This window comes from Podarcis cretensis (genome assembly GCF_951804945.1).
Source record: "Podarcis cretensis genome assembly, chromosome: 5".
Lineage (NCBI taxonomy): Eukaryota > Metazoa > Chordata > Lepidosauria > Squamata > Lacertidae > Podarcis > Podarcis cretensis.
In genome coordinates, this window is record NC_137174.1 from 14,828,682 (window position 1) to 14,851,688 (window position 23,007).

A 23,007-nucleotide genomic window follows, 5' to 3' on the forward strand; every position below is an offset into this window, starting at 1 on the left:
GTGGGAGCCTGTCCTGGTTTGTATCACCACACATTGCAGAAGTGTCACATTCAGGTCCCTAACATCATTTTCTGAGTTTGGCTTGCGGTGCCCCTCATTATGAAAGTTGATATGTTGCTCTGTATACAAATCTATGTACTCTCCAGTCCTGCAGAAGCTATGTTGACCCTCCTTGTCTATATATACAAAAGTCAAAGGAACACACGTTGTTGGCAGTGTGTGTCACTCCTCTTGTAAATCCACAGCACTTAGAATTGTGTGTGTGAGGGAGAGAGCTTCAGAAGACAGAACTTCCCTAAATATTCAAAGCCAATGGCATGTGCAGCTCTACTGAAAGGTATAGCAGGCAAAATTCTTGGCTCTGCCCCAGGTGTACACACATATAGCTATCGACACTCCCAGCCCTAGACATTTGTGTCATCTTACATTCTTGCAAGATTGAATTAAGGTCACGGATAACAAGCTGCAATAGGACGGCGGTTGCTGGTGCATCTTGTCCATTTCATTGCTGTTGCCAGTTGTCATGTGGTCAGCTCGCAAGGCTACAAGCTCAACGTGTTTAAAAAGGAGATTCTATCACAGCAGCCAACAAACTCAAGTAAGCAACGTATTGGCATGCAAATTAGCTCAATTTTCTTAAGGAACCTGGTCAGGTATTTGGGTCTTCTTGCATGTTCCTGGGCATATGGAGCAAGACCCAAACCTATGGCTGTCATGCTCTGAACACCCCTGGAAGAAATGTGACTACAAGGTGAATTTTATTTCATTTGCTATATTTATATTCAGGCTTTCCTCCAAGGGGCCCAATGTACTGTATATGATCCCCCCTCCACATTTCATTCACAACAACCCTGTGAGGTAGATTAAACTGAAAGGCGGCTTGAGGTCACTTAGTAGGCCTTTATTACCCTGTAGTAAGGTAAAGGTAAAGGGACCCCTGACCATTAGGTCCAGTCATGGACAACTCTGGGGTGTGACGCTCATCTCGCTTTATTGGTCGAATAAGCCAGCGTACAGCTTCCGGGTCATGTGGCCAGTATGACTAAGCCGCTTCTGGCGAACCACAGCAGCACACGGAAACGCCATTTACCTTCCCGCCAGAGTGGTACCTATTTATCTACTTGCACTTTGATGTGCTTTCAAACTGCTAGGTTGGCAGGAGCAGGGACCAAGCAACAGGAGCTCACCCTGTTGCGGGGATTTGAACCGCCGACCTTCTGATCGGCAAGCCCTAGGCTCTGTGATTTAGACCACAGCGTCACCTGCAGCCCTGTAGTAGAATTGCCTGAATACCCAATGCTTCTGGTTTAAATGTGTGTTTTGGAGTGTATCTAATTTATCCCAATCAATCATTGTAAGCTGCCTCAACAAGTCCTTTAATTTCACAACAGAGTCCTAATAGTTCTTCTGCTGTTTGCAGCCAGGTGCTAAACTTTAGCGCAATGGAAAAGCGAAGTGGTTTGTTTAAGCAGAAACTGGAACATTGTGAGAAGGGCAAGATGACTTTAGAGTGGTCACTGCACTGAGCCGAAGTAAGGCAGATGCTCGCTTTTCTGGAGCTGGTTCTCTGCTTGGAGGGTTGGTTCCCTTTCATCCCATTTTTGGAAGGTGCTCTCTTATGAAGTACTTATGAGGAGTACTTTTGATTTTTGTCTTTAAAACAGAACGCGGAGCTTTGGTTCATGTGCTTTGCTTCAAAAGCACACAACAAACCCTCCTCTTCCTCTTTGTGATTACACTTGTCTTCTCATATTATTCATATTCTAAAAGGTAAGCGGCGTTTCCATGCGTTCTGGCTTTCATCACGGTGTTCCGTGCGCCAGAAGCGGTTTAGTCATCCTGGCCACATGACCCAGAAAGCTGTCTGTGGACAAATGCCAGCTCCCTCGGCCTGAAAGAGAGATGAGCACCGCAACCCCAGTCGCCTTTGACTGGACTTAACCGTCCAGGGGTCCTTTACCTTTTACCTTTATCCATATTTTAACCTAAGTAATTGACACCCCCCATTTTTTTTTTCTGTTTATCTTCTTTGTTTCAGTATACCTGAAGGAGTGTCTCCACCTCCATCGTTCTGCCTGGACACTGAGGTCCAGCACCGAGGGCCTTCTGGTGGTTCCCTTGCTGCGAGAAGCCAAGTTACAGGGAACCAGGCAGAGGGCCTTCTCGGTAGTGGCGCCTTCCCTGTGGAATGCCCTTTCACCAGATGTCAAAGAGAAAAATAACTACCAAACTTTTAGAAGACATCTGAAGGCAGCCCTGTTTAGGGAAGCTTTTAATGTTTAATAGGTTATTGTATTTTAGTGTTTTGTTGAAAGCCACCCAGAGTGGCTGGGGAAACCCAGCCAGATGGGCGGGGTATAAATAATAATTTTTATTATTATTAGTTAGTTAGTATTATAGATTGAATATTGTGGGCTAGGGTTAGATTCACCCTTTTGTTCTGTTCTTGGATGAACTGGTTTAGAAAATTATGCTCTGTTGTATTTCTATTCTGTGTATTTGGTTTTAAACCACTGATGATTTTGTTGCATCTGACATAGGGAATGCAAAACCTCTAGACTTTTACAAACCCAGCTATGTAGCCACATCTACAACACACATGTAAATCACATGGTTTCCCCCCAAATAATCCTGAACTGAAGTCTGTGAAGGGTGCAGGAATTTGTGGCTCTGTGGGGAACAAACTATAGCTCCCATGATTCTTTGAGGGAAGCCATTGCTTTAAATGTATGTTGATGATGTGACCATATTTTCCTACCACTAAATGCAAAATCATACCTCTAAATGAGACCTCATACATGATGCTTCCATGCTGAGTTGTTATATTTCTGTTTTCCGCAGACGTTTGTTTTTCTTGTAGTTCAGTGGTGTGTGATGCATCTCACCCTTGCAGAGAGCCTAAGGCAGCAGCAAACAGCAAGCCCTTACTAGTTGTAACCTGCACAAGCAACAAAAGGTTAGCATCATTAGACCACAGCTGCCTGCTGGGCGAAGTGGAAGAATTGTGACGCGGCCTGTGATCCTAACAGCGCAGGTGGAGCAAAATAGATTTTTTGCAAGCCATCCGTTTGCAGAGCCAAGAATGTGCAATCGGTTTGCAACCCTGCAAATATGTGGCACAGAGTAATTGCCAGATGTGATTCTCTGTGAAGTCCAAAGGGCAAAAGATTAAGTGGAGAGGATTTGTAAGTCTGCCATAAGATTTTAAATCCTCCCAACTTATCACTACAGCAGGTGAATGCAGAACCCTGGTAGGCTATGGAAGCACGAGACCACCATCTAGTGGCCATGTGCGCATGTGCCTTATATCCTCTCTGTAAAGGAGGAAGGAATTAGAATCTGCTCACATCCACACCATACATGCAAAGCACATGATTTCTCCCAAAGAATCATGGGGACTTTAGTTTGTTGAGGGTGCTGGGAACTATAGCTTTGTGGGGGGATAAACTACAATTCCCAGGATTCTTTGGGGAAAGCCATGAATAGTGTGGATTTGACCTTTCAGTGAAGACATTTGCAAGATGCACAGTGGGCCTAATACATAGCAGCAGAAAAGGCACATATTTGCACTGGTTTTTTAAAACCTGCTATATTGTAAACAACTTGCGGAAGGGACCTTGTTTAGGAGCACAATGGAGGTGACTGTAAGAGCTTTTCCTTATTCCCTGACTTAAAACTCATGCTAAAACCACAAAGGGCAGCCTCAAAAGGGCATAGACCACTGAGAACTCTCCAGGGGGAGATTTGGGGATTTGAGAGGCATCCATCATTTCCTCTGATTGTGAGGGAAGAAGATAGAAGCGTCTTAATGGGTTGAGAGGAACAGAGAGCCACTTTTTCAAGGGGGGAGGGGCAAACGGTGCTGGAGAATCCCACAACTTTCACAGATGAGAGCAAGGATGTGGAGTATGGAATCCTGATTTTTTCTTGGCTGTTAGGGAGTTTCAGGTTTGGTTCTGATTCTCCAGTGTTTTCTGTGTATTTGTTTCCCACTGAATCTGTTTGCGACTAACAGGATATGCACCAGGAGAAAGGGCTGGATTGCAGGAGTGTGGGAAATATAAGGCAGTCAAGATGTGTACATTATGTGTGTGAGGAGGGGGAGCAATACATTTCTCAGAATCCAACAGGTGAGAGGTTGAAGTCCATCATTAGAGTTCCCTCCCCATCTCCGGATACACCATGTTTCATTCACTTGCTTTGAAGATTTTGCATCACACGGATATACTGAAACTGTGGCTGTCCAGTCATTGGTGGACTAAAATGCTCATCATCCCTGACCAGCGGTTCCCTATGCCTGATAAAGCAGCTTATTACATGAGCAGCATCAATGCTACTTAAATGTCGCCTTCTCTCATTATCTTAGACTGGCAGCTTAGTGCAATGCAGAGTCATTTTGACTGAATGTAACAGCATTGGTTCAAGTGTGAAGATGTTTTGGGATCACACCGTGAAAGCAACTGAAAATGAAAGAGGCAAATGAAGGCAACGGTTAAAGTGCGTATCAGAAATTTATTCCTCAGCACAAGCAGTTGTAAAGTGACTTTTAACTTCAAAAATAAAATGAAATAAAAATATTTCCAAAAGAACGGAACAAAGTTTTCTTACTGCTTGAGATGTACAGCCCTGTGTATTTCAGGATGTTGCTGGCAGGTTCGTTTCTTGGATGTGAAATTTGAACACCCTCCTGGAGAAGCAAGAGAGCTCCCGGTTTAAATAGTAAACAATGACAAGGTATCTGACAAAGGGTAATGTGAAAATTTCACTGATGTGGTTTCCAGCTGGGTTGTGTGTGACCGTGAAAATGACAGAAGCCTCATCAAGAGCTCCTCCAAATGCCTTGCTCCCAACTCTTGTTCTGTATTCTAGCTCCCGGTATTGCTTCCTAAGCTGTTCTGAATTCTAGATCCTGGTTTCACTTCCTAAGCTGTAAGATTGGACTTGGAACCTTTCTAGAGCACAGACTGGCTCGACAGGGGCTGTCATGCAGAAGAGAGCCACTGGATCCCTTCCTCTAGTGCGCTCTCTTCTCAGGCTTCTTGCAAAGAGGCTGCCTCCCTCCACCATTTCACACCTCTTCTTAAATGATGAAAACCTGTGTCAGGCAGAAGGAATGGGAAGAGCCTATCTTCTACATTCTCATGGTGCCCAGCACCCGTTTTCAAAGATAAGCCTATCACTACCCTGATCCGTACTTCCTGCCTGTACTAAGCCTTTCCAGGAGGGCTCTTAGTGAAAGGGCACCAAGAGAGCTTTTTCACCTTTGGTTGCTGCAGAGCAAGCCAGGCCTGGCAGGGAGGTTCTGCTACCATCACTACAGTGCTTCTTGCAGACAGTCAAGCAGCTGTTAAACACACAGGAGGCTCAAGAGGCAGAAACTGGCAACCTGCATTTCACGGCACAGCAACTTCGAGAAGTATATCCCAGTGATCAACCCCACCTCCCCAGGCCCGATTTCGCTAGGTCTCAACACTCAAACTTGGCTGCATAAGGTCAGTAGGACTACACGGAGGCTGAGGCCTCCCAAACTTATTTGACCTTGGGCCTAAGTACATATCTGGCTGTGGAAACCGCACGTTATAAACCACCCTTGTGCTCCATCTGTCTCCCTCTTGAATGACAGGTTTGCATTCTTCAGACTTAGTATTCTTCAGACAATGTTAACCAGTATTTCAGATCTACTCTTCCTTGAACCTATCCACCCTCTTGCACTTGGAGCCCCACCTCAACCACCCTTGCCTGCTGAAAGGATAACTTCCTGCAACAGACAGCTGAGATCAGGCCTGTGTTCTCCAACATTGCGTCTCAAGATGATGTTGGTCTCCAACACCCATCATCTCTTACAGTTGGCTAAGGTGGCTGGGAATGGTGGGAGTTTGTAGTCCAACAATATCTGGACTCCATCTACAATAAGATAAGAGTGCACCAAACTGTTACGATAACAGGCAGTGACAGGGCATTGGCTCTTTGCTATCACCTGACTCACAGGATCAGGAGTATTCTCATATATACAGTATATATGTATTTTTGTGTGTGTATCTTCTCCAACCAGCAGGGAGTAAGGAATCAGCATCTCAGCTGCTTTTTGAGCCTCATGATAACTGGCCAAAACATATACATGATGCATTGATTTCAAATGGCAGACATGCTTTTCTCCATGCTACAAGCCTTATTCAGCCGCTCAGTCTCCTCATGTGCAAACATATAGGGCTCTAAATCACATGGGGAGCCTCTCCACTTCAGAACTTCACCCCCCAAACTCACGAATGGCTCTAAACTGTGCAGCAATGATGCACCACAGGAGGTCGTGGGCCTAGTCAATTCACCCTTGCTCAGTGCTATTTTTCTAGAAAAAGAGGTGCTGGAACTCACTTCCCTTGCTCTCTTATAATGAGCATGGCACCCATCTGAGAGGTGCCGGAACGGAGTTTCAGTGAGCTGGGAAAAAAAGCCCTGCCCTCGCTTTTCTCTGAGTAGAGACTGAATGCCCCAAGAGTACAAACAATTAATTAGGCCCCTGTTTCTGCAGGAACAGTGGCCTGCCCTTGTACTTTGGTGTTTTAACTGGGCCTCCATACAAATAATACATTGTGAACTGGCGTGGACAGTGGCCAAGATAAGCCAGGCAAGGTCTAGTTTGTGTGGGAATCAGGTATACACTGTGCAGCATTTTGTTAAACGGATCTCCCTACCATCATATTAAATATTTGGGGGACAGGGGCTGGGTTTGTTTCATATCTTACATAGTTATTTTCTCATGCAAATGGGTAAAGAGGCCAAACTCAGAAGCTTCAAGTTATGCTGACAGAAATTAAAGATATTACATTGATTAATGCCATCTCTCCCCCCCCCCCACTTTCTTGGTTTTAGTATGGCCACCACCTGCTTCTGAGGATGCAAAACACCCCCCAAGCACATCCAGGGCAGTTTTTCCAGCAAGCTGCCTGTTCTATCCCTTCCTGGCTTTGAGTACCGGTAGATATACAATTCCTAGCCATCCCTTCCCACCCTGCTAGCTTTCATTGACCTGGGAGAGTCTACAAAAACTGGCCCTGGAATTGCATTTCCAGTTGCTAGCTTGTCAGACATTGGACCAAGCATCTGAGGTACAGGAACGCCTTAAAACTCTGTCCTGTGGACTCTGAAAACCACTCCCACACTTGCTCACATATTCCTCCCTCCCACTTACAGTGTCCTATTCTAGCAAGAGATTAATGTCAAACCTTGCACTCCAAAATCCCACACTTGGTCTTCCTTTCATTTTTCTGAAAGGGTTCTCTTTCTCTGGTGCTTCGACACACAATATTGTCCGGTTTCTGACCAACGCAAATTGGCTACTAAGCAGAGAGAGATAGAGAGAAGATCTTCCCTGCATCTTCACACACCTTCACCCCACTACTGCCATAAAGAAGTAGTCATTTGACTGCCTTGCTGCCTCTGTGTCTCTTCCACCTCGAATTCTCATCTCATGCTGCTTTTCAGCCCTTGCAGTCCTGCACAGCCTCTCTCTCGTTCAGCTGTTCAGAGGAGGACCAGGAAACTTTGAGGAATTTGTGTCTCCTGTCTCATTTAATTACATAGCAAATGGCACACACATCTGTTCCAACCAGTTGCTTTCAAACTTTCTATCTGACTTATCTGTTGGAGAAGCAGATGATTCTGGGGCATAGTCTTGGGGCATTTCAAGAGAGAACGGCATGTTACAAGGCAAATGTCATGCCTGGCAGTCGCCATATTTGCTTCATAATGCTAATGTGGAGACAGAGATATAACACAGGGATAATGAGGAAATGCCTGCTAAGCCTTTCCTGTAAATGCAAAAGAGAAAGTGATTTTCTGTTGTGAACCACCTTGGGATCTTCAGATGAATGGCCATATACAAACTTAAGAAATAATAACAACAATTTGCATTTCCTTGGAAAACTTTGGCTGTGCTACAGCATTGCTCTCAGTTAAGGCAGGGCAAAGACTGGGTATCTTACACCTAGCATGAGCGGAAACTTGTAATACATCACTGGCTGCCTCCCCAAGAACTCACAACAAGCTTCCAAGACAATCCTGTTTGGAAGAGAGTGATGAAAACTTTGAGTTTGTGGGCTTTAGCAGGCAGATTTTGAGAGACAATTAGGAGGGTCCATCCATGCCTCTGCGACTGCTTCTTTTCCACCACGCTCACGCTACATGGGGCTTCCGGATGATGAGGCGAGGAGCTGTTCTCAGAGATAAAAATGCACTTGCTTACAGCTGCACAGCACTGCTTTTCCTAGGGCGGTTATGAATCTTGCTGCTACGTGAATGGCAAATCCTTCTATCGTTGCTACTTTTCTCTTGCTCCGGCCACACACAGTTAAATCCCTTGGAAACGTCGCAAGTCCAAAAAGTGGATAGTTCAGTGATTCAGAAAAGGAGGCTGCTTGCCTCCCATTTGGCTTCATTGTCCTAATTTACAGGAACTCAACTTAAACAGAAAAGGGAGGGGAGGAGCTAAAGGTAACTATTCTGTTCAAACGCATGCCTTGCGCGTGTGGGCCATCTCAACACATTACTACACGGCAGCAAACCTGGGTTTGCCACAAAGTGGGAACTCAGCAGTGAGCTGCAGCCAATCGTAGCTCTCTGGTGGGTGCACTTTTAGGATAAACTGCTGCATTTACACTTTAAATTTGAAGATGTACGCCCCCCCCCAACCCTTAGGTGTAAACCTAAAAAACCACAATGTGTGAAGAAGCCCACTGATGGGGATGGGGAAGCGTTATTTCTCTTTCACTGGTGACCAGAACCTGGCCTCCAGATGTGTGCCTGCATCCCAGTTTGCGCAGCTGAGAACCTGGGTCTCGCTACCTGGAAACTGGAGGATGAGGAGGGTCGGCTTGGGGAAGGCCCCCTGCCTGGCTGGCTGAGGTCAGGGGAGCTTAGATACTGTGGGGGAGCCACCTGGAAGGGCCCTGGGGAAGCGGGTGCAGAGATGGAGGTCATTTCTGTCCTCCACACAGGCTCATCCAACGTGGTGGCAGAGCGGGGGGCCAGCACCGTAGGGGCCAGGCTGCTAGAAGCCGGCACTGGAGCAGGTGTGGAGAAGCGGCGGATCTCATAGGTCCGGGCTGTTTTCACGGGCACTTGCTTGGCCGGGGTGAAAGACAGGCTGGACTGCTGGGCTGCCTGGCTTGTGGAGGAGGCCTGGACGTCAGAGCCTGGCACATCCCCGAAGCAGAACATGGCGGACTTCAGCTGGTACGGCTGGTGCCGCATGAAGTCGATGGCCTTGATCCCCGATTTCTGGCTGGGCCCCTTTTTCACTTTGCTCTCTGCCTTGCTGGCCTGCGACCTGCTGGCTGCCAGGGGATAAAACGGAGAGAGCAGTGGGTTGTAACCAATGGGGGGTGGGGCCCGGATGTTGGGGGAGTACTTCCAGGAGGAAGGCAGGGAAGGGGTCGGGGATGGGGTTCTGGCCTTTGGGGCCGGTGTTAGAGCAGACTCCACGACAAACTTGTCCATGCGGCTCTGTCGCTTGGCAAAGAGCTCTGCCCCTTTCCCCTTCAAATGGGATATGTCGTTGGCAGAGGAGGAGCCGTTCACCAGTCCGCCAGAGGCCTTTGACTGCTGGGGCTTAGGAGCTACTGGGGGCGGGGTCTTGAATTTCCGGCCTGAGGCTTGCATGAAGTTGCAGGCTTCGGCCCCCAGGCTGAGGAAGTCCTCCTCGGGCCCAGACTCAAAGCCTGCCCCATGGTGGTCTCCTTTGGGCTTTTCGTCCAGGTTCTGCACTAGAGACAGCAACTCGGGGTTGGGGGAATTCTTCTTCTTCTCCTCCGCAGTCTTGAACATGGGCTTCTTGCTGCTCCGCCGGCGAGCTTCCTGCAAGATACCCGTTCTGGGAGCCGGAACTGCAACTCTCTGTTCCCTGGAGGCAAAGGGCTCAGAAGCAGGCCGCGAGATGGCTGGCGCTACAGCAGTGAAGGGCTGGGAGAGGGGCTGCTGTTGGACCGGGCTGATGTACAAAGTCGAAGAAGCTGTCTCTTGGCCTTGGGAAGGCAACAATGGCGGGGGTGTAGCAGCGACAGCCTCTGCAGCTGGCTTAGAAGGTGCCGATAGGTATATGGAAGCTGTGGAGGTTCGGGGTGTGTTGGAAGGTGGCTTGGCCTCCGCAGAATTTCCAGCCCCTGAGAGTTGCACCAACGATGGAGGGGTTGGGATATACAGAGACACAGAGGCACTTGCTGGGCCACTAGGCTGCACTGCCATGGGAGCGGCAGGAAGCTGAGTGGTCCCTGGAGTGACAGGGGAGAAAGGAGGCGCCACTGTTCTCTGTCCACCAAAACTCTCACTGCTTTTCCTTGGTGTAGATGGTCTGAACACGACAGAGGAAGTCATAGGACGTTGCCCGGGAAAACCGGGAGTGAAAGGTCGGGCGGATCTGTTGAAGATGCTGGTAGCACTTGGCGAGTTCGGGGAACCCACACCTCCTCCTCCGAAGATGCCTGATGGAGACTGGAGTTGAGCAGGACTTGGTGATGGCAGCTGGCTAGAGACCTGTACAGCTTCTAATTGGACACTCAGAGGGGCCCTTTCTGCCTTCTGTGGAGTGGGCGCTTCATTGTGTAACACGTTATGCGTCTGAAGGGCAGGTGGAGGTGGGGGCTGTTCTTCTGGCTCATGAGTAGGGACTCTCTCCACAGTATGTTCACCAGCCTTCTGCCTTTGCTGCTCAAACAACTGCGCCCCCCTGCCTGATACTCCGCTGAGGCCTTGTTGAGCCTGATCCTGCTCGTGGGCAGGAGGCCCCTTGGGCTTCTCAATGTCAAGGTAAGTATTGTCCCAGTCTGAGTGGTTTGTTAAGCTCCGGGCATCAGAGAAGCCTTCCTCGTCAAACTCGGATTCGCTGGTTGGGAAGACGCCGTCCTCTTCGTCATAGCAGCGGTCTTCATCAACGCTTCCAAAGCTGACCAAGGTGTACTTCTTTGCCCTCTGGCGGCGCTTTTTGAACATCAGGACGCCCTTGGAATGGGGGTTGGGCGCATCTGTCAGCAGGGATGCTATGGTTCGGCATTTGGTTTTGGCTTCTTTCACATTCTTTTCCTGCATACTCTCACTGCGATGAAGCTCTGCAAGGAACAGTGACAAAAAGAGAGGCACAGTCAGGCTACTGTGGGGAATCTGGTTGGAAAGCCAAGCCTGCCTTATGTTCATAAGTGTAAAATACAGTACTTATTCACACTGTAGTAAACCATGGAACTCTCTCCCACAGGAGGCAGTGGTGTCTACCAGCTTGGATGGCTTTAGAAGACAAATTTGTGGAGAAGGTTATCAACAGCTACTACCATGATGGTTATGCTTTGCCTCCACAGCCGGAGACCGTATCCTTCTGTATATCAGTTGCTGGAAACTGCAGGAGGGGAAAGTGCTCTTACACTCAGGACCTGCTTGCGGACTTCTCACAGGCATCTAGCTGGCCACTGTGAGAGCAGGATGCAGACCTAGATGGCCCGCTGGCCTGATTCAGCAACCTCTTCTTATGTTCTTAAGAGTTACCTATCAACATGAGGAATGTTCTTGCCCCTCCTGCTAACTATTACCAGTACTGTGCCAGACATTCAGGTAATGTGGGGATATCAGAGCTGGCTGGATAGGGGAAAATAATAAACTTCTGACATTGGCTCTTCCAGTTTGGATCTGAGGTTTGGACAAAAATCAAGGTCACAATTTCCCACTGCCTGCGGTAGTCCAAGACAGGTTTCATAGGACTGAGGCTGGGTCTACGCATGCAGAGTTGAGTAAGGTGTACCATGTCAGGCTCCAGGTGGGCGACTTTTGAGATGAGCCCCCACAAATAGCTTCCAGGAAGTGGAAACACCTCCTCCCCTGGCAGACCAAAGTGAAAGGTCCCTTTCGACTCTACAGTTCTATGATTCTTGCTCAAGTAGCCCCCTTCCTGCGCTGTGCTAGTTTTCTATTAGAATGTAAACCACTTTGACTCTTTCCCCCCTACAATCAAGCAGTATATAAATTCAAACAAACAAACAAACAAAGAAATAAATAAATGTAAAGCAGCGTGTAAAAATATGATCTTCCATTTGCAGATATCTGAAATGGTATTTTTCTGCCATCTCATTTTGTTGCATGTGCTGCTCGAGCAAAAATGTCCTCTACTCCAGCACAGAGAAGCATAGTATGTGTGTTTGTAACAGAGAGAATTTTAGTGGGGATGAGTGGGGCAGGGGGGAGAGAGGTCAGAAGACAACAAGCCAAGGGCGTGCTGCAAGGAGAGAGCACACGATGGGAGCCACGAGCGGATACACGATTCCAAACACATTTCATCACCTTAAAGAAGAAAATGATGCCTTGTCAATTGCAGTCAAGGCTATCATCCATCTCCATTTCTCTGCTGAAGAGTTTCTGGAATCTGAGGGGGTTACTTGATGGAAAACATTTAAAATAAAAACGGGGGAAAATATTTTTCCGATGGATTTTTCTTGACGTTTAATCAATGGTCCAAGATAACCATAGTGAAACATTTTCACGTGTGAGACTTAAATTGCCTGTAAAACGATTCTTAATGAAAATTAACTCCAGTGTAGTCGGTGTGTACATTCCGTTTCTTGTCTCTCCCTCATCATGCATGAACAGTATTCATAGGAGACATTAAAAAAATAAATAGGAAGGAGTCTCAAAAACATTTTTAATATCATGTTTAAAATGCCCTAAGAGAAAAGGCAGCACTTCCTGCTTCAGCCTCCTCTCATTTTTTTCCTCCTTCTCCTCCCTTTGCTGCTCCATTCATTCTAAAGGCACAACCACTGAGATACAGGCTGTTCTGGAATGTTATCCATTCCACTGTTGGGCACACTGAAGGTCAAGACGAGTGACAGACAAATCTGTGGGAACAGAAGGTGCTGAAGATACCAACAGGGCTCTATACACCTCATAAAAAATCACGGAATGTACAAAGTACAATGGAAACAATAGCTGAAATTCCAATAAACCTGAAATCTTCTGTGTTTAATAATCATGTAAGATCAGACCAAGGATCCATCTAGTTCAGCATCCTTTTTCCAAAGGTAGCTGTTTCCAAGTAGCTCAGGGGTGGAGGCAGCATAGTCTGCCCTCCTCACCTCTGCATGTGGAGATCCCCAGTAGCCATCATGACTAATAGCCAATGAGTTTTCTCTCCCCCATGAGTCACTCTCTTTAGTCACCCTCCAGAGCAAGCCTCCCCAAGGGGTCACCCCAATATTTTGTGGGAGCAAATTCCATAAAATCACTGTGCATCTTTTTTGAAGGCATGCTTCCTTTTCCTTGTCCTGAATCAACCACCAATTATTTTCATCGGCACTGTTTTACCTTCTTTACGGCCATTATAATTTAGTGATCACATCAGGCAACTAGTCACTGCACAACTGACAGGATGTTTAAAGCCCCTTCCAGCTGGTTCTCCTCATTCCACTTCCTACTGTCCAAAAATTCAGCTACCTTTCACCTACAGCTTCCTTCCACTGCAATACAAACCATCTGAAAGCAAAGCCCCTTATGCCAAGTGGAGCCTCTGTCTGTGAGGAGGCTTGCAAAAGTTTGGCATGCAAAATAAACTGGTACCTGCATATGGTTGGTCCAAGCTCTTGAAAGCAACATCTAGTCCCGGAGAGAAGGGCATGTCACACACCCTTAACTCACAGCTCTCCATAAACAGAGGGAGAAGCAGAACAGCTCCCTTCTGGAGCAGAACCAAAACCTTAAAAGAGCCCAGGCCCTTTGCCTGCAGCTCCACTAGCCTTTTAAAGCCTCTCTTTTGTCTCCTCGACATTGCTGCTGAAAGCCATGAGGTAACTCTCTCTATTTTTACCCCCCAGGCATCATCACTAAACAGTGTGATGGACATTGTCAACTGTCAAACACTTGCTCCACTTCCCATCCTCCTCCCATAGATGGGGTTTAAAATAGGACATGTCCCTTGCCACAAATGTTTCCACACTTGCGCTCAGGAGAGGGGACTCTTTGAGTCACTGAGCATGAAGGCACTAAATCCAAAAACACTGTCATCTTTCCTGATACTCAGGCATGCTTCACAAATGGCATTTTTCTGATACAGTCATTTGCAAAGGATAACATCAGTGTAGATTTCTCCAAATGGAGATGGGCCATTCATCACCATTAAAAAGTTTAAAACAGGCATCAATTGACCACTGCGGAAGGATGCCTGCATAGGCCTGGCAGAACAGAAAAGTTTTCAGCAGGCGTTCAAAAGTTGAAACAGCTGAAGACTGTTGAATCTCTTTTGGCAAAGGACTGGGCTGACCACTAAAGATTTGGTTTCTTGTTGTTTCCAAATGAGCCTCATCAACTCGGGGAACAACCAGAGATGCTGATCTCAGTGACTGAGCTGGGATATAAGGGTTCAGGTGATCCCTGGGGTACCTTGGACCTAAATTGTAGCTGGAAAAAGGCACTCCGAGCCACTGAGGCCACCTGAGCTTCCACTGACACTGCTGAATTCAGCAGCATCCGCAAGCTGCGAACCTGCTCTTTTCTGTAGAATGCAATTCCATCCAGGTAGGAACAGAAAACTGAAGTCAGTTTTCCCAATGCCCATTCTACAGATCAGAAGGATGCCATGGTCAATGGTACAGAAAACCATGGGGAGATCAAGCAGGAGAAGCAAGGTCACAGTCTGCTTGCCCCTCTCACAATAGGTAACATCCCCTCAGAGCAACCAAGACTGACTCTGGCCTGAAACCATGTCTAAATAATTAGTCATAAATGGAGCAGACATGTGAATAAAACAAACAAACAAACATGACTGCCTTCATATCTTAGTTGGACCCTGGGGAACTGACCTACTGGAGTTAAAAGAGGATTGTTTCCCATCTTGGAGTTATGTTTCCTTTGTTTTAAAACTTCAGGAGGTGGTCACAACGGAATGTCGGATCCCAGGCTATTCCTAAACTGCTAAGAAGAATGTCCCAGTCTGCCCCAGGAAAACCCACAATCTGCTTCTGAATTGGAGCAAATGACAATCCATGGAAAACCCGGTTGCAACTTGCTCTGATCAGTGGTAAAACATGGCTTTCCCCAGGGAAAGCATGCCAGGGGAAGAAGAAAGATAAACCACACACACACACACCTGCTTGGACCCGGATCTGTGCCTAGAAAAGTGGCAAAAAAGTAAGCATGGATGAGCCCTTAGTGGTGCCTCACTTTCTAGATGTTACACAATTATCAACATGCTCCCTGTTCTAACAGCTGTAGCTGAGTATGAGATTTTTTAGGAGGGATAAATTTGAATTGGCAAAATAACGTGGAATCACCAAGGAAGAACCCTCCTGATGGGAGAATTATAAGACTGGAATTTATCAGCAAAGGTAAAATATATATTGCCCCAGCTCTTCCTGCTACAATGTACTGCCAGAACAATGCAAGGATCCATTGTGAGATCAGGATAAGGAAAGGGTGTAATAGGTGTTTTCCTCTCTCTGGACCAGGTAGTTCCTCCACTATTTCCCATTATGAACTTTGCAGGGGGAGAAGGTGGAAGGGTGTCTACTGCATTGTTTGTCACAAAAATGTCTGTATGCATTACTGTGTGATATTGGCTGCACATACACTGCCTCCCAAAAGCACCAAATTCTTCTTATGTATTTCTGACTACTGTCAAAGTGACATATGCTGTCATCAGGGCCTCCATTTAACACAGCTACTCAAAACAAGCAGCTTTGATTTTAGAACACCTGAAATTACTGCAATGTGAATCAGGAGCACATCATGGCCTCATTTCCCTTCCAGTTTTATATGAAAGCAAGTGGAGCAGCACTGTGGGATGGTGTTGGACTGCCTAATATCTCCAATACTTTCCAGCATGTTACTAGAGTTCATAGAAACCCCTTGTCCTAGTATAAAATCTAGACCATGCCAATGCCTGAGAAGGGGAGGTCCATGCAAGCAGCAGTTTATTTAACCATGTAACTAAGTTCTCTGCAGCTCAATCTCACTCCCCATTGAAAATAAAGAACCAATAACCTTTACAGAATGACATAGTCATATGAACCACTTTTTACATCAGCCAGAGATTAAGCAACATTGCAGTACAACCTCAAAGCAAACAACTCCAAAGGCTGGACTATTTATAGTACAGGACGAATTGTGAAAGTCTGTCCATATCAACGGAAATTCACTGCAATAGCAGATCGACAGGTATTTGATAAAGGCAAGGGTTCTCTGATAAAGGCTGAAAGAGAGTGATCTGTATGTTTTCATGAAGTATATATAGCAGTGTGTGAATCAGTGTATGTAGACACAGGAGTGAAAAACATATTGAGCCTGTAGAATATGATGAGCGTAATCAAGTTTTAACCCAGTCAGTAGATTTCTATTGGTGAGATATTTGAATTTGAAGCGAAAAAGATTGGAATGTTTTACAGAACAGATGATGTCCTGTGCTTTGCTGAATTTTTAACTCCTACTAAACACTATGCGCATGAGCCAGCAAAGCTAAGAACCTGGTTGTCTTATGCATTTCAGCTGCAGAGTTAATCACATGTGCTTACATCATTTCAATCAAAATCTACGGGATTTAAATGTGCTTAAAGTTGGCTAGATCATGCCCTATTCATTTTGACCCTGTTCATATCCTTACATATGATCCATAAAGAGTAACTGATGCAGTATAGCAAGAACACATTCTCAATATAGCCAAAGTTGAGTGAACTTTGGCAGGCAAAACAATTTTTCCACGGCAGTTGTCACAGTGAACACAGAGAGCCAAATATAAGAGGTTAGAGAATAAGAGCAGCTGCATGTCCTTTATATGTGCAAGGTAGAGTAAGAGTGTGTGTGTGTGTGTGTGTGTGTGTGTGTTTAAAAACAACAAGAAGAAGCTACCACAAAGGTCCTTTGGACCCCAAAGCATCCCCCAGCCTGTTGAAAAACAGCAGATGTGTTACGGGGCACATTCTATGTCCTGCCCATAAAAGGCCCAGGTGTGCCATCCAGCAAGGGCGAGGCCTCCCGTGCCACCAACTGTTTCAGGATGTAGCTTCTCAGGGAAAAGCCAGCTTGAACACACTCCTTAAAATAAGCAGCGGTTCAAATGGATGTGGCGAACTGAACTTAAGACGGGAAAGATGAGAAACCAAAATCAACAGATTTGCCCATTTCTAGTCCAGAGGCACCAAGTATACTACTACTACTAATTTTATTATTTATACCCCACCCATCTGGCTGGGTTTCCCCAGCCACTCTGGGCAGCTCCCAACAGAACGCTAAACTTCAAACATTAAAAACTTCCCTAAACAGGGCTGCCTTCAGATGTCTTATAAGTAAATGGGAGATGAACCAGAGAACACCATTTCACACTCTGTGACACGTGAGACATGCTGTACTGCATGGTTAGGCAAACTAAGGCCCGGGGGCCGGATCCGGCCCAATCGCCTTCTAAATCCAGCCCACGGACGGTCCGGGAATCAGCGTATTTTTACATGAGTAGAATGTGTGCTTTTATTTAAAATGCATCTCTGGGTTATTTGTGGGGCATAGGAATTTGTTCATTTTCTTTTTTAAAAAATACAGTCTGGCCTCCCACAAGGTCTGAGGGGAAGTGGACCGGCCCCCTGCTGGAAAAGTTTGCTGATCCCTGCTGTACTGTGTGTGCAGCTCCACCATAGCTGCCCTCCACAAGTTCCGCAGAGCTCAGGAAGGCATGGCAGCTGAAGAAAGATCAGAAGAAAGAGGAAGTAGCTACAGCAGGAGTCAAGACTGCCCTCACACCCATTTTCCCTGCTCAGCTCCTCAATGTCATGCTAAAAACTGCAGAAGAATGCAGTCCGGTGTGACTTTATTGATTACACAAATAATGAGGTATATGGTGGAACAGTACCCAGAGTTTACAGCACAGTCGAGTGAAGGAAATACATATTTTATACATATCCCCCCCCCCATAAATTCAAATCATTATTGATACAAAATACTTTTACTTATGGTCACCAATCTAACCAATAAACATTACTACACATCGTTTCATATCTGTAATAAGTTTAATGATTTTGGTATATAAACTTCAATGCTTCAATGTTTATATATTCAGAAATGTTTATTTGAGTGTTTTTTGTTGTTTTATTTTTACGTAATTGTTGCATGTCATATGTCTAATGTAGACAATGATCTATCTTGACGCAACCATTTAAACAGTTTAAAGATGAAAATGAACATAAACTATGTTACAAAAAAGTAAATAGGAAGCTATTGTTATTCTCTTGGACCCAGCAAATCTTCTAAGCTCTACTGCTTGGACCCAACCCTGGCTTCAGCCAGGTCCCAGAATTTTTGAAATTAAAAGCTGGCAACCCTGTAAACAGACTGCTTATTATTACTTGTTTATCATTATGCCTAAATAGCTAGTCACTGGATGTTGTACAAATAAAATTAATTGGAGAGGATGATTAAGGAAGGGGATGGATTCACTTTAGATGGAAAGAAGATAAAATGATTTGGGGTTTCATAAAGAGAAGAGTTCGTTGATGGAAAGAAGAGATAGAGATAAATGGGGTTTTTTTGGGGGGGGGACAATTAAACGAAGGGAAGGATTTGGACGGAAGCAGGGAGTTAAATAAACAACAAAGAAATGAAATAAATATGCAATGGGAATTCTGGGAAAGTTATTAAAAGGGCTTCAATTTTCTACTTCAGCCATACCTACATTTTTGCTTTGGTCACACTCAATTTACCATGTGGCCCTTGCCTGAAAATGGTTAGCCACCCCCGTTATTCAGTGCGTATATGAAAAAGAACAGATCAAAAAAGATACCGCTATAAGGAGAGGGGAAGGGGTACAGAAGGCAGAATGAAGGGAGAAGAGTGAGATTCTTTGGGAATGTGGTCTAAGCCCTGTTTCAAGGGGGAGAGATGGCTGAATGTCAGGAGGCAGAGGAAGCACTCAAGGTTTAGCAAAGAGGAACATATTGACAGAAGGATGTAGGGCAAAAGAGAAAGATGGGGAAGAGTGAAGGGATTTAAAAGCAAGAAGTAGTATTGTAGCTTAAATTGAATCCAGTAAAGAAAAAAGTAGTCAATGAAGAAAGAGTTAAACAAAGATGAAATGTAGGCAAACCAGCAACTAAACCATTAAGTAGTAGTCAAAAAGAGGGAACAAAAAGAGAATGTTGGCAATATTTGAAAAGTCAAAAAATGGCAGTAACTTGTATACAATAAATTTTTAAAAAGAAAGAGAGGAATGAAATAGGACTCCAAAGTTTCATGCTTGGGAAGAAGGAACTGTAGAAGAATTAAACAGAATGATGAGAGAAAAAGATAGATGCAGAAGGAGGGCGGGTCAATAGCTGATTTATAGACTGTTTTTCAATAAAGCTCCTTTGGTGTCTCCTCTGGCTACAAGTACCATAGGTCTCTGGATACAAAACACAGACTTTGTATACACTGACTAGTCTGTAGAACAAAAATTGAGTTTCCCCCAATCCAGAATTATTCATGCTCATCCTCAGCATGTTGCTTTTAATCTAGATTGTTTCTAGATCCTGCTGTCCACAAGGCTGGGTGGGGTTGCTTGATATGCTAGTGGGGTGGGAGAGCTGGGGGTGGGGAATTGTGTCTGGCAACCAATGTGCCGCTTTGGTTCCAGATAGTACATAGGTAGATGAGTCTAATAAGCCCATTTTCATGGCCCTCTAGTGGTTGTTGTGGCCCATTTAACAAAAGTATTGTATTTTTCATTATTTCTGGAGGTTTATACTCGATTCTGACCAAACTCAGCCTCCTTGAGCAAAATAAACATCAAGATTAGCTCCCCCTGCCCAAATATCATAGAACCATAGAATTGTAGAGTTGGAAGGGACACCCAAAGGTCATCTAGTCCAACCCCCTGAAGATATGACCCTATAACCTTCCACCCCCCCCCCATTTGATTTAACGGCATCAAACATGAAAGAAAAGCAAATACTCAGAGTGTACTTCATGTTTCAAAGAAGGAAACAACCCTCCCACTGTATATAGTTCTCATGATTCAGACTGTCACTGAAGAAAAAAAACTGTCTCATCTAGGCCTGAGTGTTACATATAATTGAGTGCATGAAGTATCAGCCACAGTAACAAATGTACTGTGTGAACAATACAGTGAAAACAGTTTGTGTCCACCTAAGCTGTGTCCTCCTATAAATAATAATAATAATAATAATAATAATAATAATAATAATAATAATAATTGTATACTCCCATCAAAAAAGTATCAGACACTAAAACAGGATGTCTTCTAATAGTTGTGTAGTTCTTTATCTCCTTGACATCTGACAGGAGGGCATTCCACAGGGAAGGTGCCACTACCGAGAAGGCCATCAGAGTGGTTCCCTGTAACCACATTGCCATGAGGGAACCACCAGAAGGCCCTCAGAGCTGGATCTCTATGTCTGGGCTGAAAAATGGGGATGGAGATGCTCCTTCAGGTATACAGGGCCAAGCTGTTTAGGGATTTAAAGGTCAGCACCAACACTTTGAATGATGTTCGGAAACAAACTGGGAGCCAATGTAGATGTTTTAGGACCAGTGTTATAGGCTCCCGGGGGCCGCTCCCAGTCACCAGTCTAGCTAGATTAGTTGTAGTTTCTGAGCCATCTTCAAAGGTAGCCCCACCTAGTGCATGTTGCTGTAGTCTAAACAGGAGATAACCAGGGCATGTGCCACTCTGGTGAGACAGTGTGCAGACAGGTATGGTCTCAGCCGGCATACCAGATGCAGCTGATAGACAGCTACCCTGGACCTGTGCCTTCATAGACAGCTGTGAGTCCAGAATTACTCCTAGCCTTCATACCTGGTGCTTCAGGGGCAGAGTTACCCCATTCAGGACCAAGGAGTCCCCCACACCCTGCCCCCCAGAAACAGTTTTTTTTTTTCCGGGATTCAACCTCAGTCCGGAATGGATCAACAGTAGTTGGGTGTTTTTTCTCCCTACTCCTACTGAGGGATTGTTTCTGCATTACAGCTCAGGATTGGAGGAGTGGGGAATGAATGGTGCGCTCTTCAAAGTATAACTACAGATAAGTATTATATGTGTAACCCATGTGCCAAAAACATGCAGGCACACTTCAATTGCAAAAATTCCCAGATCACTAGTAGCACAAAAGCAGATTGTGTTGTATGTTGACTGGCCCTCTTCTTTACAGACAGCCTAGGAAGGCTAGATTGGCTGAGGCTTCCACATAGGGAAGTAAAGGTGTGTGTGAAAATGTGTGTGTACACATTTTTTTTAAGAAAAAAAGTAACTGATTTCAGGTTCTTGTTCCTACATGCAAATGCTAATTGTTTAGGAGGAGGAAGTGTGTCACATTAGGAGCTACCCTCACTGTAAAGGTAAAGGGACCCCCTGACCATTAGACGACTCTGGGGTTGTGGCGCTAATCTCGCTTTATTGGCCGAAGGAGCCGGCATACAGCTTCCGGGTCATGTGGCCAGCACAACTAAGCCACTTCTGGAGAACCAGAGCAGCGCACGGAAATGCCGTTTACCTTCCCGCCAGAGCAGTACCTATTTATCTACTTGCACTTTAATGTGCTTTCAAACTGCTAGGTTGGTAGGAGCAAGGACTGAGCAACGGGAGCTCACCCCATCGCAGGGATTCGAACTGCCAACCTTCTGATCAGCAAGTCCTAGGCTTTGTGGTTTAACCCACAGCGCCACCTGTGTCCCGCCCTCACTGTAGCAACCAATTTTTTTTTAAAAAAAGGTCATAGCACCACCTGTCTTGGAATTGCCCCACAACACAGAATACTTTAGTTATAGCACCCTCAGAAATGCTCCATAGGAAATAATCTGGCCTTCCTAGGACCCTTCTGACTCTGCCTATGAAAATAAGCCATGATGCAAGACATTGCTCACCCACTGCTAGGACTATCAAATAGCAGAGAACAGCTGGGCATGCGGTGCCTTGCTCAGCATTGGCCTCATGGCTGTGCATTATTCAAAAGAGAAAAATACTCCATCTGAGGTGGCTAAAGCTCTTGGGCTGGCAATTTAGGTTTGCCTGACTTACCTATTAGTAAGTCCCACGGAACTTACTTCTGACTAAACATACATAGGATTGCAGTGTAGATCACTCAGCTCTTGACTCTGAAATTTGATTCTTAATAAAATAAAATAAAATCTCCCCCACTTTGACAAGTGTTAAAGTGAAGTCAGGTGATTGGCAGCTGGGCTGTCCCACTCAGCTGATGCACACAGGGTTCAATCCTACTTTCTACAAGGTTTGGTAGTGCTGGTTATTTTCCCTTCCAAAACATCCAAACCAAACAGAATTGAACTGCTTGTGAATCAGCTGGTGTGCTTGGGGAAGGTCCAGTCCTGCTATCTGCAGCTACATATCTACCTGCTGTACACCTGATGTCACATATGATGTCAGGTGTGAGCTGGTGGGCATTGTTTAGGAGAAATGGCCTTGCAAATAGGGAGACTTGGTAGGCCTCCACACACTAGAATTGCAGGCTGTGTATACCAGTAAACCAAACATTGAAAAACACAAGAAAGGCTGCTGTGAACTGCATGTAACCATTAACAGTTCAAAACCAACTGTTTCCCCATCTATAAGATGCCCCCTATTTTTGTGGCAACAACCAATCACCAGTCCACACTCAGTACTATCCGTCTACAAGATGCCCCCTAATTTTTGGCTATTTTTTAGGGGGAAAACCTAGTCTTATACATGGAAAAATATGGTAAACAACGGTATCATTTCTGAAATCTAGCATCAATGATCAACAGTGCATGTACAGAGATCACTCAGATGACAATTTAACTGATATAACTCATTGACTGGAATCGGACATAACAGTAAACTATGGTCTAGTGTTACATGGGTGAACCTTGGGTTCCTTCTCATTTTCTCCTTCTCTGGCACAGTGATTAAAATATCAGAAGGTTTTACTTCCATTTGTTAATAACTGAGGGTTATCTCTTGTTTAGAGAAACAAGTCAAATTCATAAACCACTGTGTTTTTTGGGGGGTGGGGATGGATTGTTCTACTA

At 45.4% G+C, this 23,007-nt stretch overlaps 1 protein-coding gene across 1 annotated transcript in view; it reads right to left on the reverse strand.

The window, feature by feature from the left end:
- Positions 1-4,492: 4,492 nt before the first annotated feature.
- The window catches only part of SYNPO2L (synaptopodin 2 like), a 40,188-nt gene continuing 21,673 nt past the window's right edge, over positions 4,493-23,007 (reverse strand). The window contains exon 5 of the mRNA XM_079975117.1: positions 4,493-11,099. Within this exon, the coding sequence (XP_079831243.1) occupies positions 8,764-11,099 (2,336 nt within the window). The 3' untranslated portion in view covers positions 4,493-8,763. The remainder of the gene's footprint in view (positions 11,100-23,007) is intronic.